This window comes from Pseudopipra pipra, chromosome 3, assembly GCF_036250125.1.
Source record: "Pseudopipra pipra isolate bDixPip1 chromosome 3, bDixPip1.hap1, whole genome shotgun sequence".
Taxonomy (NCBI): domain Eukaryota; kingdom Metazoa; phylum Chordata; class Aves; order Passeriformes; family Pipridae; genus Pseudopipra; species Pseudopipra pipra.
In genome coordinates this window covers 1,515,559-1,531,737 of record NC_087551.1, presented here as the reverse complement: position 1 = coordinate 1,531,737, position 16,179 = coordinate 1,515,559, and the positions used below count along the sequence as shown (strand labels likewise).

General features: G+C 46.6%; 2 protein-coding genes across 11 annotated transcripts in view; one reads left to right on the top strand and one right to left on the bottom strand.

Annotated features, from left to right (window-relative positions):
• RTN4 (reticulon 4) overlaps positions 1-7,043 on the top strand; it is a 40,345-nt gene extending 33,302 nt beyond the window's left edge. For all 4 annotated transcript variants that reach the window (XM_064650971.1, XM_064650972.1, XM_064650973.1 and 1 more), the window contains 4 exons: positions 3,732-3,801; positions 4,413-4,459; positions 5,533-5,591; positions 5,996-7,043. In XM_064650971.1, coding sequence (XP_064507041.1) covers positions 3,732-3,801; positions 4,413-4,459; positions 5,533-5,591; positions 5,996-6,038 — 219 coding nt within the window. In that variant the 3' untranslated portion in view covers positions 6,039-7,043. The remainder of the gene's footprint in view (positions 1-3,731; positions 3,802-4,412; positions 4,460-5,532; positions 5,592-5,995) is intronic.
• A 291-nt stretch (positions 7,044-7,334) lies between these two features.
• EML6 (EMAP like 6) overlaps positions 7,335-16,179 on the bottom strand; it is a 90,460-nt gene continuing 81,615 nt past the window's right edge. For all 7 annotated transcript variants that reach the window (XM_064650963.1, XM_064650960.1, XM_064650965.1 and 4 more), the window contains one exon: positions 7,335-9,295. In XM_064650963.1, the coding sequence (XP_064507033.1) occupies positions 9,271-9,295 (25 nt within the window). In that variant the 3' untranslated portion in view covers positions 7,335-9,270. The remainder of the gene's footprint in view (positions 9,296-16,179) is intronic.

Below are 16,179 nucleotides of genomic sequence, written 5' to 3'. Positions count from 1 at the left end.
GGCTGGGCAGGGCTCCTGCAGGGGGTCCATTCCCTCTGGAAGCCTTGGAAGGCTGTGTAGGAGAAGGTGTTTTTTGGGGGAACTGGTTGAGTTGTTCTTCTCTGGTCATTTTTCTGGCCATGATCAGTTGTGCTTAAGTCGTGTTTGGATCTGATTAAAGAACAGCACAGCACAACTCAATCCCAAGGTCACTTGTGTTTGGGATGAAGCCCTTTGTGGTACAGCTCTGGGTTAGGAGAGTTTTCACACCATTTGTGTAGAGATCCCAACCCCTTGAAGTCAAACAGGAGTGAGCAGCCAACTGCTGTTCCAGTGAGCACTGCTTTAAAAATGAGGCCTTGTGGAGGAATTATGTTAGAATTAGAGTTAATTCCAGCCAGAATGACTTCAAGGCACTCTAATCACTTTTAAAATACTACAGTACATAGGAAAGACATGTTTGTTCAGCTGAACTAATTCGTTTCCCCTCTCTCCTTCTGACATTTAAAATGTTTTATGTAGGTTAATTAGTCTAATTTATGGTGGTTGGGAACAACCCTTTATATGAAGGCAGTGAATGTCAGGACAGTTCACCAGCACGAGTTACTGATTTTTGAAGAGTTTGTGCTCGAGGAGAACGTTGAAATTCTGGGCTCTTATGCAACAGAATGGCCCTGGTTTAAAATAAAAATATCTTGGCTCATGTAGTTTAAACATCTTCACTATAGGAAATCATATGTTTGTGTATAATTCAAGTTACAGAGCTGTAATGTAGAAAATGTCTGCAGGTCAGTTTATTGTGTGTAATAATTCCGGCTGTAAAATCTCTCTCGTGAAGATTTTTTTTCTTCTTTATTAAACAATGCTTCAGTCAGGGAAGTCTTAAAATGGACTCTAAATATTTATGTAGCACAAGGAGAAATTCCTCGCAGCTCTTGAGGAGTAGTGCCAGAGGAGCCCTTGCCAGAGTCCCGGGAGAAGGTGCAATTTGTCCTGGTAAAGAGTGATCAGTGCAGTGGGAGCTGTGCTGGCCCTGGCACAGCTGAGGGTTTGAGAAACAGAGCTGTGGGCTGGGCCTGGAATGTTCTGTAGTAAAGAAGGGACATGGGGGCAGTTCTGGATTTGGCAGTTTTGGGCAGGCAGAGCTGGAGCCAGTCCATCAGCTGGAGGGGGTTCACTGGTGAGCACAGCACCTGAAGGGTTCGGCTGAGCTGGGCTGGACAGCCCTGAGCATTCCCAGCCCTGCACATGGGAAGGGCAGGAGCAGCTCTGCAGGTCCATCCTGGCTGCCTGCTCCTTTTTTTTCTCTTGTCTTCCAGCTTTAGGCATTTGGAGGTGTTCCAGGTAAAGCTTTTTGTGCTTGTAAGTGTCTCTTAGATGTGTTTCAGCTGAGCCTTGGAGTGTTTTTAGTGGTCCCTGGGTTTGCCTTGTTTCTAAGGGAAAAAACCCTGGAGCCTGATAATTCAGTGTGGGATTGAGTGTCCATATCATCCTGTTTGGGGTGTCAGAAGGGTGCAGGGAGAGGAGCTGTGGCAGGGGGGTTTGGGCTCTGGGCTCTGTAGCCCCAGCTTTCCCCAGAGCTGCCCCTCACTGCAGCGTGCGTGGGGCTGGGCTCGAGGTCCCTGCCCCACCCAGCCCCAGCAAGGCAAGGGGATCAAAACCTACTTAGACTCTGGTGCTGCCCTGGACAGACTTTGGGAGAAGCAAAGCCTGAGTCAGTCCAACGTGAACTCCTGGATTTTGCTCTTTCTCGAGCCATAAATTCAGTGCTCACTAATAGTTGGATAATTCTGATAATTGTTGGACTTTGGGATTGATTCATGTCCTGTTACCCCTCTGCTTACGTAAACTCACACCTTCTGCCCTGGGCACAGTTGTCAGCAATATTCCTCACTGCTGGGCTGACTGGGCTGCTGCTGAGGCTTTGGGAATTGTGTCCATGGGGAACAAAGCATGGATAGCTGTCAGGATGCTTCACTGTGGGTGCTTGAGGCTGGTTAATTCACCGCAAGAGAATCCTTGTGAACCATCACAAACCTGAGGGCTTTTTGCCCAGTAAAAGCTGGAGCCTCTCCCCCCTTGGCCGGGGGGGATGTGCTGCCTGTGCTGGCTCTGCCCTGGGATTGTTTGCTCCAGTAAAATGCCCTGTGCAGGGAGGGCACAGCCAGGCTCACCCTGGCACTGCAGAGCTGAGCTGGGCCAAGGTTTGCAGAGCTGCTTTGTTGTTCTTGATAAACCTTCAGTGGCAGTGCAGGGCTGGCAACTCTGCAGTCTGGGCGTCGCCTTTGTGCCCCTTGTGCTGCTTTGTCATGTCCCCAGAGTGCTGCCAGATAAAGAGCTGCATCACTTGCAGTTCATTCCCCTGAATTTTGAATGGGATCAGCTCTGAATGAAGCTCTTGCAGTAAACTTCATTTCATCTCAAAGGTCATGGAATTAAACTTGTGTTGAGTGTCAGGCCCTTATCTTGTTTCTGGCTGTTGATTTTGTTTGCTTTGGGTATTTTACATCCTAAGATAAGCTAAAATTGGAGGTTGGGATATATAAGTTCAGAGTGACCTGGCTGCAGGTCAGTCAGCAGAATCCTGGTCCCCACCCTTGGCCCTTCACTGGGTGTTTATTTTCCTTGCCAGCACTTTGTCCCATCCTTGCCTTGGTGTCTCACCTTGGGCTGTTCCCTGTGCCCAGCTCTTTCCCTCCCTGGTGCCATGTCAGCCTTCCCATGGTGTCTGTCCAGGGTTCTGTGGTGCCTTGCACAGAAAATACCCCCCTGTGCTTGGCTGACCCGGGGGCTGGGGGTCTGTGTGAGGGAACCAACTCTGGGAAAGCCACTGTTGGTGACCCCCAGCCCTGCTGCTGCTCAGCTCCTCCCTGGCCATGCAACTCTAGATGGAACTGGCTGATTTTCCTTGGGAGGAATCCTGCCCCGAAATAGAGCTGGCACTCCTCCTCTGGGATAGGTCAGAGGTGTGCCTGGGACACTCCACCTGGCACGGGCAGAGGGGCTGGGCCTGGGCAGAGCTTTATGGAGCTGGTGGAGCAGAGCCTGTGTCCCACCGGGGCCCCGTCAGCGGGAGGGAGGAACAGGGCTGGACAGGGAGCCTGGAATGTGGCACTGTGAGCCTGCAGGTGTCTGTCAGCACAAGGGGTGTCTTGGCTTCTGAACTTGCCTCGGACTTGGAGCCAGCTTCCATTTTTTAGGGCACTGTTGACTCCTCTCTTTCCTAAATCTTTTAATATCCAAAGCACCTTTGGGCTTTTTTAAGGAAAAAAGGTAAATCAAGCCAAGCCTACCATGTTACCTCCTAGACAGGCTTTCCTCTGATGTGACAGAAACCTCTGCCTGGTGTAGTCAAGGGTTCAGTGAGAGCTTTGCTGAGCAGAGGGTGATGGCAGTTTGGAGCCACAGTGGACACTCACTCCAGAGTTGGCTGCAGGGCCCCCCACAGCAGTGACCTGCTTTCTTTCTGGCTCGGTGTCACTCACCAGCCCTTCAGCCTCCCCTGGCCTGTGCCCCCTCGGGAGGGTGGGAGGCGGGAGCTGTTTGCCCGTCCCTGCCATGGCAGTGGCAGTGCAGTGAGGGCAGAGGACACGGGCAGTGACTCCAGCCCCGTGCCCTGCACCTGCAGCCAGGCCGTCCCCACTCTAGTTCCAGGGCTGTGCAGGGGGGTGTGGGGCTGTGGGGTGTGCTGTTGGGGTTTGCAGGGTCTGTGCTGTCCTGGCCATGCTCACGGGCTCTCTTTGCCTTTGCAGTTCGCGGTGTTGATGTGGGTGTTCACTTATGTCGGTGCCTTGTTCAATGGTCTGACATTGCTGATCCTGGGTAAGTGCTGCCAGCTCCCTTCAACTCCTGCCACTCCTGCCTGGGGAAGCACTGAGCTCTGGGCCACTCTGGGAGCCTGTTCCTCTGGCCTTAGCTGTTACCTGGGGGGCCTTTTTCTAGGGCTGTGGTAACACTGCACAACAGGTCATTTTGAGTCTGGAGGCTGCTGGTTTTCCAGACATTGTATTTACAGGCACGTTTGCTGTGCTTGTCCCTGTCAGGGTGAACCTGCCCTGGCTGTGCTGGGACTCTGGGGAGGTACAGGATCTGCTGTGGCCCTGTCCCACTGCACTTTTATTCCTTGTATCCCACAGCTGGCCAGCTTCAGTGTCAGAACCAAGTGATGCCTGAGCATCCTTTGGGAAGGATTTGCATAACCCACAGTGGAAAAGTGACCTGTGACCAGACTTACTGTACAGTGAGCCCTGGAGAACAGCCCAGGCTCTCCTTAATAGGGATTATTTCATTAACTGGCCAACAATTTGTGTCTGGGGCTTAGTTATTTCTTGTACCTTTTTGCCAGACAGGTCAAGGGGTGGAAACCAGTCTTTGTTTTGCCTGAACACCATCCCTGTTGTCAATACTTATACCTTTGATGTGCTCTTTTCCAGCTTTGATTTCGCTCTTCAGTGTTCCTGTTATTTATGAGAGACATCAGGTGAGTGTTTAATAGAATTCATTAAATGCCTCATAAAATCAGGTTTTTTCGAAGCAGAACCAGAAACAAATAAAACTAAAATTAATTTTGTTTTTTTAAATCTTTAAAGCCTTTAAAAATAGGCCTTTAACCAGGAGCCAGGGCCAAGAAAATCAAGTTCATTTTGAAGTCCAGACTGTGTGTGCTTTCCTCCTCCTTTCTGGTGGAATTGGAAGAGGTTTTCCCAGCAAACAGTTGTGGAAAAGGCCTGATGGACCTGGAGGCCTTCTGTGCTGGTCAGCTTTGGTCAGGACTAGAGCAGCACTAGGCAAGGTGTGCTAATCCTGCTGTGGCAGCACCTCTGAAACAATTCCTGAAGAAACCTCTTTGGAGCTGATATTCAGGATTGGTTTCCCGAAGCCCTGTGGAATTTGTAGCTCTGGCAAAAACAGGAGGTGGGAGCTGCTTGGCCCAGTCCAGTGCTGTTCCTGGGGAGAGACACCAGTGTAAAAGGAGGAGGGAAGAAGGAGCCAAACTCAAATGCCTGTGATTAAATTATAGCCAGGACTGTCTTGGGCAGGTCAGGGCACAGGAGGGGGGAGCCAGCTCTGGCTTAGCCGTTCTTCTCCCCTTTCACAAACAAGGGCCCCGGAGCCCAGGCTGGCACTGGGAGAAGGGAGGCTGGAGCAGATGGTGGAGCCCCACGGGGTCTCCGAGCTCCTCGTGCGCAGTGAAAGGAGAGCTGGAGCCCAGGGCAGGAGGATGGCCAGGGATGGTGGGGCTTAGCCCGGCTCCTCAATCCTCTCAAGCTGGTTACCAGGCCCAGCTAAGCAGCTTTGCTGCTCTGGGGTCCCTGAGGGGCCCTGGCTGGGTACCCACAGCTGGCTGGGCTGGACCAGGCAGGAGCCAGGGGGGTTTCATGGGGGCCTTGCCCACTGGGCCCTGTGCTCTGGGCATTCCTGGAGGCAAACACTGGCACAGCAGCTCTGGATCACTGGGAAATCCCCATGGCTGAGGTCCCACTGCACCCAGGGCTTCTCCAGGACTCTGCAAAGGGACAGTTGGACTCTAACTTGTGTCTGCTTCAATTCCAGGCCCAAATCGACCATTACTTGGGACTTGTGAACAAGAATGTCAAAGATGCCATGGCAAAGTGAGTTGCTCTGCTTTGGTTTCATTGCTTTCCCTTTGTGCTGATGACAGTTCCTGGTACATGTGCCACTCCTGTCTAGGGCAGCAAATGTGTCATTGCATGTGCCAGGAGGAAAAAGGTCTTTTTTACTCTGGAATGGTGAGAAAGTCACCTCCTTTCTTGCTGGTGCTGGTGTTAAATTGAGCCTTTATTATTTCTAATGGAAATCTGTGGATTCCCACCCATTAGTGACACCTGAGCCCCTCAGCAAGTGCAGTTGAGGAGGGGAGCGAAGAGTTTAGAGTTATAAAGTTGTGTTGTGATGGTCCTTTTCACATGGTGCTGTTTTGAAGATGATGTTTATACCTACTTTTTCTCTGTTTGTTACTCAAAGGCTGTTCTTTTCCTTCTCCTTCCTCTTGCAGGATCCAAGCAAAGATCCCTGGGTTGAAGCGCAAAACTGAATAAAAAAGCCCGAAGCAACTTATCAATAGGAAGTTCATCTTTTAAGGGGGAAAAATACTCATTGGATTTCCACGGGGAGGGTCAGGGAATAGCAAACCCCTTGACATTGCAGTGCAATTTCACAGATCTTTATTTTTTAGCGACGCAGTGTTTGAGGAAAAAAAAAAATAACTGTTTTGACTGCCATGTGTTTCATCATGTTAAGTATTGTAAGCTGCTATGTATGGATCTAAACTAATCATCTTTCCTTCCCCTGTGCAGCTCTGCTCATACCACGACTGAGAGCTGTACATGCTTCACCCAGGTAGTTGTGCTGCGGCCAGAGGGGAGAGCAGGGGGGGCAGAGGAGAACAAACACTTCCCAGTCTGTGCACTGTGTATGGTCTGTGTAGATTGATGCAGATTTTCTAAAATGAGATGTTTTAGGAGAATATACCAGTTTAGCAAGTTTTGAAAAATCTTGCCTTTTTGGTATGAGTATAGCTGTATTGTGATTTTATTGTTTTATCAATTGCCAATATATATATATATGTGTTTCACAAAGCTTAGATCTTTCAGCTGCTCCACAGTGCTTTGTACTTCAGAGAACTGGCTGAGGCCTGGGCGAGCTCCAAGCTCGAGCCTGACAAACTCAAAGGTCTTCTGTAAACACTGGCATCTGTTGGAAACAACAGCAGAGACCCGAACAAAGAACCTGCACATAGAGTAACAGAGAATTCCAGCTACACACTTTGTTGCACAAATGTACAGTAGTTGATCTTGAGCAAATAATTCTCCAGCTCTCAGACTCTGATAATCTGTGGACCGAGTATCTAATGCTGCAAATGTTGTTTGGAAACTTTTAAGCCCTGTCCTGTTATGCAAGAAATGAGAAGTGAACATTTCTACACTTGCAGTTTGAGCTGTACTGAACTAAGTCTGTGGAATGCATTGTGAAATGTAAAAAACCAACAAAACCGCAAAAAACCACCCCAGAACCCCGAGTCTCAATAAAGCTTCTAGACAGAACGTGCCCTGGGTACTTGGTGTCTGAGGCAGCTCTAACCCTCGGTGTTTGTTGGGGGTGGTGGGTGGCTCCAGGTGGTGCCAGCGTGTCCCTCGGCTCCTCCGGCTCCTCCTCTCCTGGCACTGGAACCAGCTCGGGCAGCTCCAGCTCCCTGTAAGTCTGAGGGGTCTTGGTTTCTTTGGGTTTTGACACAATGTTTGGGGCCATTTTCTGCTTGCAAGGGAATTGTAAAGCAAGTCCCAGGAGTCTTTCCAGATCAACTTGCTATTGGGATTTAAGAACTGGACATGGAAAACTTGTATCCAAATTTATTTGAGACAGATTTTCCTTTAATGGCATCTTGACCGTTGAAAATATAAAGTCATGCATTAATGTTTTAGTTTCCAGTTTAATACAGCGTTCCTTGGAACACTTCCTACGTGAAGCCAGAGCAGAGAAACAGAGACTGTGTTTCCTGACACACACTATTGCTTTAAGGTACTTTTCACATCACTTGATTAATTAATTAATGAATTCTGCCACACAACTGCAGTTATTTGGGACACAATCACTGTGGAAGGAAGGCAGAGATGATTGATTAGAGCACAGCAGAGGAGCTCACTGATGTCACCACGTGACAGAACAGGATGGGATCCCAGAGGTTTCCCTAAAAACAGACTGCACAGGGACTGCTCTGTGTGTGCCCAACTGCTCTGCTGGGCAGTCATATAAGGCATTAATAAATTCAGCTGTAAAAAAAGGTGATTTTTGAGGTTGCTGAAGCACTTTGTGTGTTAAACAAGCAGGAATCCACTCCTTTAACGGGATGTTTTCGCTACTTTTCCATGCAGTGGCAGCAGAGTGGCCTGGCAGGAAGGTTCCAGAGCTCAGCCCCTGTTGTCCTGAACTGGGACTAAAGCACTATTTAGCATTGCTTTGCAAAGACTAAATGTAAGTAAGTCTACATGGTTTGTTTTAGCCTTTATTTATTTTAATTAACAAAGAAAGGTGATTTAAAAATCTGGTAGTGGTTCCACACCAGGAATTTTAAGTGGCTTAAATGCCAGTTCTGACATTGCCCACGTTTGCTGTTCCTTTCTCAACAGTTTCTGTGGAAAAAGCTGAACTTGCTTTTTCCAAGTCCACCGTCCCTGGGGGTTTTGGTTCTGGCAGAAGGTTTTAACAAGTGGAGAGTGACTTTCCTTTCCTTTTGGGAATGTCTGTGGTCCCAGTCCCCCCAGGGCAGCTCCGGGCTCAGTTCAGCTGCCCCAGTGCCCGGGCTGGGCCGAGGGGCTGCGGGAGCAGGAGCAGCAGGATGGGGAGAGGAGCCCAAGGGCCCTCCAGGGACATTCCAGGGAGCCCCTCTGGAATGGGAAACAGGGCTCCTTAGGGGCTTTTTCCAAGGTTCTGGCTGGCCACTGCCTATGGAAGTAGCTCCCTGCAAAGCACATTTTCCCAGGAAGAGCAGAGGGCAGGAGCTCTGCAGGAATGAGCCTCGGTGTGGGTGTGGAGGTGAGTGTGCCCGGGTGTGCAAACCCTGTGTGCCCCCTGCCCAGGAGGGGCAGTGCCATCAGCTGGTCCCTCTGGCAGCACGGAATGCTGTGGGAATTCCCTGGGGAGGTATTAAAGGCCAGGCAGAGCCCAGGGATGGGGCAGTCCAGCTGGAGCAGGGGGTGGCTCAGCCCTCCTGGGCCCAGAGTCGTAGCACCGTGTGTGGAAAGCAGGGGGTGGGAGGCAAGGCTGGAGCCCAGACTGCTGGGAAAGTATTCCAAGGCACTTCATGGAGAGAAATTTAGCCAAATGTATGTATTTAAAAGCAAAATGGACTTAAAACCGTGATCCTTTGCTCATCCAATTCCAGAAAGCTGCAGAGTGCCCCCCTCCTGCTCAGGAAAGGCTCCCAGCTTTCCTGGGGCCCCCGGGTGGATCCAGCAGTGGGTGTGGTCAGAGCCTCCCCCTCCTGCCCAAATGGCCAGGCCTGGAATTTGGGAAGGGAAGGGCCCGGGATTTTCTCAGTGTTTTCTCCCTTTGCAGCCCTGGATTGAACAGCACAGGATTGGGCCAAAGCAGCTCCGTGAGTGGACTGTTCCCCCTTTGGCCTCCCAGGGCCCCAAAGGGTTCCCTGCAGACCTCGGCCTCCTTCCCAGGCCCTGGGGCTGTCCCGGGGCTGTGAGTGCTCTGCAGGTGCCCCCCGGGCACCATCCCGGGGCCTTCCCGGCTGTCCCAGTCCCTGCAGCAGGAACAGGCTCCTCACAGGCACCGCCACACGAACACACTGCGGGAGAGAGAGAGAGCAGGGAATGAACCTCGGGCACAGCCCAGGGACACAGGAGAGAGGGGGGATAAAGGCAGGGTGGGAGAGGGTGAAATAAAGACAATTTGGGTGGTGTGTGTGAAACAAAGACTATTTAAGGAGGTGAAATAAAGACTATTTGGGGAGGTGAAATAAAGACTATTTATGGAGGTGAAATAAAGACTATTTAGAGGGGGTAAAATAAAGACAATTTGGGGTGTGTGTGTGAAATAAGACTATTTGGGGGGGTGAAATGAAGACTGGAGCCTCGTCCCCAACTGCCAGCACTGGATCCTTCCCAGGAGAGAAGGAACCACTGTGGAGGTGAGTGTTTGTGTGGGGTGTGATGTGTGTGGGACGTGTGTGTGTGGAATGCGTGTGTGTGTGTGGGGAGTCTGGCTGTGTGAGGTGTGTGCATGTGGGATGTGTGGGGGGGGGACACGTCTGGCTGTGTGATGTGTGTGTGTGCATGTGGGACGTGTGTGTGTGTGGGATGTGTGTGTCTGTGTGGGACATCTGGCTGTGTGTGGGTGGGGGAGTGTGGGATGTGTGTGTGTGTGAGAGAGGTGTGTGTGTGGGTCGTGTCTCTGGGATGTGTGTGTGTGGGACGTGTGCGTGTGAGGGGGGTGTGTGTGTGGGATGTGTGTCTGTGGGACGTGTGTGCATGTGGGACGGGTGTTTGGGATGGGTTTGTGGGGGGGGATGGGTGTGTGTGAGGGAGGGGTGTGTGTGGGATGTCTGTGGGATGTGTGTGTGTGCGTGTGGGACGGGTGTGTGGGATGGGTGGGTGTGAGGGAGGTGTGTGTGTGGGACATATGTCTGTGGGACGTGTGTGGGGGGTGTGTGTGTGTGGGACGTGGGTGCGTAATACGTGTGTGTGTGGAATATGTGTGTGTGGGGTGTGTGTGGGGGGGACGGACTTGTGTGTGGGGGGGACGCGGGGTGTGTGTGGGATGTGGGTGTGTGTGTGGGACATGGGTGTGGGATGTGTGTGTGGAGTGTGTGTGTGTGTGTGTGTGTGGAGGGGGGTGTGGGACGTGTGGGTGTGTGGGACGTGTTTTTGTGACGGGTGTATGTGATGTGTGTGTGGGACATGTGTGGGGGTGAGTGATGTGTGTGGGATGTGTGTGTGGGTTGTGTCTGTGTGTGACGTGGGGGGGAAATGTGTGTGTGTGGGGTGTGTATGGGATGTGTGGGGGTGTGCCATGTGTGTGGATATGACTTGTGTGGGACGTGTGTTTGTGTGATGTGTGTATGGGATGTGTGTGGATATGAGTGTGTGTGAGAGGTGTGATGTGTTTGTGATGTGTGGGGGGGGTGGGATGTGTGTGTGGGATGTGTGGGGGGGGTGATGCACGTATGGGATGTGTGTGGATATGACGTGCATATGTGACGTGTGTGTGTGGGGGTTGTGATGTGTGCTTGTGACGTGGGGGGTGGGATGTGTGTTTGTGGGATGCGTGTGGATATGATGTGTGTGAGATTGTGTGTGATGTGTGTATGGATGTGTGGGGGACGTGTGAGACGTGTGTGTGTGATGTATGTGGGATGTGTGTGTGGGACACGTGCGTGTGATGTGTGAGGCGTGTGCGTGTGATGTGTGTATGGGATGTGTGGGCTGTGTGTGACGGGTGTATGGGATGTGTGTGGAGGGGTGTGGGACGTGTTTGTGATGTGCGTGTGCCGTGTGTGTGTGGGAGGCGTGTATGGGCTGTGTGGGGTGTGCATGGGGGGCAGTGTGTGTGGGGTGGGATGTGGGGGGATGTGCCTGTCTGTGTGTGTGGGATGGGGCTGTGAGGGATGGGGGGGGTGGGATGTGTCTACAAGCACACACACGTTAACAATACGCTGAGCACGCACCCAGAACATGCTGAAACACACAAACACACTAAGAACATGCTGAAAAAGGTGAAGCATATGCACACAGCAAGAACATGATCAAAAACCTGCTAAAAAATGAACGGTCCAGGGACACAAACATGCTACAATCACGCTAGCACCATGCTAAGAACATGTGAACTTCATGCTTAGAAAAAGTGAAACTAAGGTTTTCAGCATGCTGGTCTTGGTGGGATTTTAGCATGTTATTTAGACCATGCTAATGTCATGCTAAGAACATTTGAAAATCATGCAAAAAATATTAATTTCACTTTTTGTAAGCATGATTTTTCACATATTCTTAGCACGACACTAGCATGTTAAAAATAACATGCTAAGAACATGCTAATGTCATTCTAAGAACATGCTAACATCATGCTAAGAACATGCTAAGGTCATGCTAAGAACTTGTGAAAACCATGCAAAAAAATTTTTCCCTTTTTGTAAGCACGATTTCCACATGTTCTTAGCATGACGAAATGACATACCAAGAACATGCTAACAACACGCTAACGTCATGCTAAGAACATGCTAACATCATGTAAAAATCATGCAAAAAAATAGTGAACATGCAACAACACACGACACGCTAAGAACATGCATCAAAATGCTAAGAACACACAAAACCACACAACGACACGCTACAACACGCTAAGAACATGCTAAAACCATGCAACACACTAAGAACATGCTACAACATGCTAAGAACTTGCAACACGCTAAGAACACGCTAAGAACACAGTAACAAGCTAAGAACACGCACCAACACACTAAGAACATGCAACAATGTGTTACAGAACACACAACAACATGCTAAGAACATGCTAAAAACACACATCATGCTAAGAACACAATTCTGGAAAATTCAGGAAAGGAAATAAAATCTCAGAAAAGGAAAGTTCTTAACAGTTCTGGAAATTTCTGGAATGTTCTGGAATTATCTGAAAGGAAATAAAACTTCAGAAAAGGAAATTTCTAGAAAGTTCCGGAAAGTTCTGGGAAGTTCTGGAAATTTCTGGAATTTTCCAAAAAGAAATAAAATTTAAGGAAAGGCAAGTTCTGGAAAGTTCCGGAAAGTTCCGGAAAGTTCCGGAATTTTCCAAAAGGAAAAAAAATTTCAGGAAAAGCAATTTCCGGAAAGTTCCGGAAAGTTCTGGAATTTTCCAGAAAGTTCTGGAAATTTCTGGAATTTTCCAAAAAGAAATAAAATTTCAGAAAAGGAAATTTCTGGAAAGTACCGGAAAGTTCCGGAAAGTTCCGGAAAGTTCCGGAATTTTCCGAAAGCAAATAAAATTTCAGGAAAAGCAATTTCTGGAAAGTTCCGGAAAGTTCCGGAAAGTTCCGGAAAGTTCTGGAATTTTCCAGAAAGAAATAAAATTTCAAAAAAGGAAATTTCCGGAAAGTTCTGGAAAGTTCTGGAATTTTCCAGAAAGAAATAAAGCTTCAAAAAAGGAAATTTCTGGAAAGTTCCGGAAAGTTCCGGAAAGTTCCGGAAAGTTCCGGAATTTTCCAAAAGGAAATAAAACTTCAGAAAGGGAAATTTCTAGAAAGTTCCGGAAAGTTCTGGAAAGTTCCGGAAAGTTCTGGAAATTTCTGGAATTTTCCAAAAAGAAATAAAATTTCAGGAAAGGCAAGTTCTGGAAAGTACCGGAAAGTTCCGGAAAGTTCCGGAAAGTTCCGGAATTTTCCGAAAGCAAATAAAATTTCAGGAAAAGCAATTTCTGGAAAGTTCCGGAAAGTTCCGGAAAGTTCCGGAAAGTTCTGGAATTTTCCAGAAAGAAATAAAATTTCAAAAAAGGAAATTTCCGGAAAGTTCTGGAAAGTTCTGGAATTTTCCAGAAAGAAATAAACCTTCAAAAAAGGAAATTTTTGGAAAGTTCCGGAAAGTTCTGGAACGTTCCGGAAAGTTCCGGAAAGTTCCGGAATTTTCCAAAAGGAAATAAAACTTCAGAAAGGGAAATTTCTAGAAAGTTCCAGAAAGTTCTGGAAAGTTCCGGAAACTTCGGGAATTTTCCGAAAAGGAAATAAAATTTCAGAAAAGGAAATTTCTGGAAAGTTCCGGAAAGTTCCGGAATTTTCCGAAAAGGAAATAAAATTTCAGAAAAGGAAATTTCCGGAAAGTTCCGGAAAGTTCCGGAAAGTTCCGGAATTTTCCAAAAGGAAAAAAAATTTCAGGAAAAGCAATTTCTGGAAAGTTCTGGAAAGTTCCGGAAAGTTCTGGAATTTTCCAGAAAGAAATAAAGCTTCAAAAAAGGAAATTTCTGGAAAGTTCCGGAAAGTTCCGGAAAGTTCCGGAATTTTCCAAAAGGAAATAAAACTTCAGAAAGGGAAATTTCTAGAAAGTTCCGGAAAGTTCCGGAAAGTTCCGGAAACTTCCGGAATTCTCCGAAAAGGAAATAAAATTTCAGAAAAGGAAATTTCCGGAAAGTTCCGGAAAGTTCTGGAAAGTTCCGGAATTTTCCAAAATAAAAAAAAAAATTCAGGAAAAGCAATTTCTGGAAAGTTCCGGAAAGTTCCGGAAAGTTCTGGAATTTTCCAGAAAGAAATAAAGCTTTAAAAAAGGAAATTTCTGGAAAGTTCCGGAAATTTCTGGAAAGTTCCGGAAAGTTCTGGAATTTTCCGAAAGGAAATAAAATTTCAGGAAAAGCAATTTCTGGAAAGTTCCGGAAAGTTCCGGAAAGTTCTGGAATTTTCCAGAAAGAAATAAAGCTTCAAAAAAGGAAATTTCCGGAAAGTTCTGGAAAGTTCTGGAAACTTCTGGAATTTTCCAGAAAGAAATAAAGCTTCAAAAAAGGAAATTTCTGGAAAGTTCCGGAAAGTTCTGGAAAGTTCCGGAAAGTTCCGGAATTTTCCAAAAGGAAATAAAACTTCAGAAAGGGTAATTTCTAGAAAGTTCCGGAAAGTTCTGGAAAGTTCCGGAAAGTTCTGGAAATTTCTGGAATTTTCCAAAAAGAAATAAAATTTCAGGAAAGGCAAGTTCTGGAAAGTTCCGGAACGTTCGGGAAATTTCTGGGATTTTCTGAAAGGAAATAAAACTTCAGAAAAGGAAATTTCTAGAAAATTCCAGAAAGTTCCGGAAAGTTCCAGAAAGTTCTGGAAATTTCTGGAATTTTCCAAAAAGAAATAAAATTTCAGGAAAGGCAAGTTCTGGAAAGTTCTGGAAAGTTCCGGAAAGCTCCGGAATTTTCTGAAAAGGAAATTTCTGGAAAGTTCCGGAAAGTTCCGGAATTTTCCGAAAGGAAATAAAATTTCAGGAAAAGCAATTTCTGGAAAGTTCCGGAAAGTTCCGGAAAGTTCCGGAATTATCCAGAAAGAAAGAAAATTTCAAAGAAGGAAATTTCTGGAAAGTTCCGGAAAGTTCTGGAAAGTTCCAGAAAGTTCTTGAAAGTTCCGGAAAGTTCCAGAATTTTCTGAAAGGAAATAAAATTTCAGAAAAGGAAATTTCTAGAAAGTTCCGGAAAGTTCCGGAAAGTTCCGGAAAATTCTGGAATTTTCCAGAAAGAAATAAAATTTCAAAAAAGGAAATTTCCGGAAAGTTCTGGAAAGTTCTGGAATTTTCCAGAAAGAAATAAACCTTCAAAAAAGGAAATTTTTGGAAAGTTCCGGAAAGTTCTGGAACGTTCCGGAAAGTTCCGGAAAGTTCCGGAATTTTCCAAAAGGAAATAAAACTTCAGAAAGGGAAATTTCTAGAAAGTTCCAGAAAGTTCTGGAAAGTTCCGGAAACTTCGGGAATTTTCCGAAAAGGAAATAAAATTTCAGAAAAGGAAATTTCTGGAAAGTTCCGGAAAGTTCCGGAATTTTCCGAAAAGGAAATAAAATTTCAGAAAAGGAAATTTCCGGAAAGTTCCGGAAAGTTCCGGAAAGTTCCGGAATTTTCCAAAAGGAAAAAAAATTTCAGGAAAAGCAATTTCTGGAAAGTTCTGGAAAGTTCCGGAAAGTTCTGGAATTTTCCAGAAAGAAATAAAGCTTCAAAAAAGGAAATTTCTGGAAAGTTCCGGAAAGTTCCGGAAAGTTCCGGAGTTTTCCAAAAGGAAATAAAACTTCAGAAAGGGAAATTTCTAGAAAGTTCCGGAAAGTTCCGGAAAGTTCTGGAAATTTCTGGAATTTTCCAAAAAGAACTAAAATTTCAGGAAAGGCAAGTTCTGGAAAGTTCCGGAAAGTTCGGGAAATTTCTGGGATTTTCTGAAAGGAAATAAAACTTCAGAAAAGGAAATTTCTAGAAAATTCCAGAAAGTTCCGGAAAGTTCCGGAAAGTTCTGGAAATTTCTGGAATTTTCCAAAAAGAAATAAAATTTCAGGAAAGGCAAGTTCTGGAAAGTTCTGGAAAGTTCTGGAAAATTCCGGAATTTTCCGAAAAGGAAATTTCTGGAAAGTTCCGGAAAGTTCCGAAAAGTTCCGGAATTTTCCGAAAGGAAATAAAATTTCAGGAAAAGCAATTTCTGGAAAGTTCCGGAAAGTTCTGGAAAGTTCTGGAATTTTCCAGAAAGAAATAATATTTCAAAAAAGGAAATTTCTGGAAAGTTCCGGAAAGTTCCAGAAATTTCTGGAATTTTCCAAAAGGAAATAAAATTTCAGGAAAAGCAATTTCTGGAAAGTTCCGGAAAGTTCCGGAATTTTCTGAAAGGAAATAAAATTTCAGAAAAGGAAATTTCTGGAAAGTTCCAGAAATTTCTGGGAAATTCTGGAATTTTTCCAAAAGGAAATAAGATTTCAGAAAAGGAAATTTCTGGAAAGTTCTGGAAATTTCCGGAAAGTTCCAGAAATGACTGGAAATTCCAGACATTTCCAGATCTTTACTTTTCTGAGATTTTATTTCCTTCCCTGAATTTTCCAGAAATTTCCAGATTTGCATGTTCTTAGCATGATGCGTGTTTTTAGCATGTTGTTGCGTGTTTTTAGCATGTTCTTAGCATGTTGTAGTGTGTTGTTGCGTTCTTAGTGTCTTCTTAGGATGACATTAGGAATGTGTGTGTACAGTGTCTGTGTGT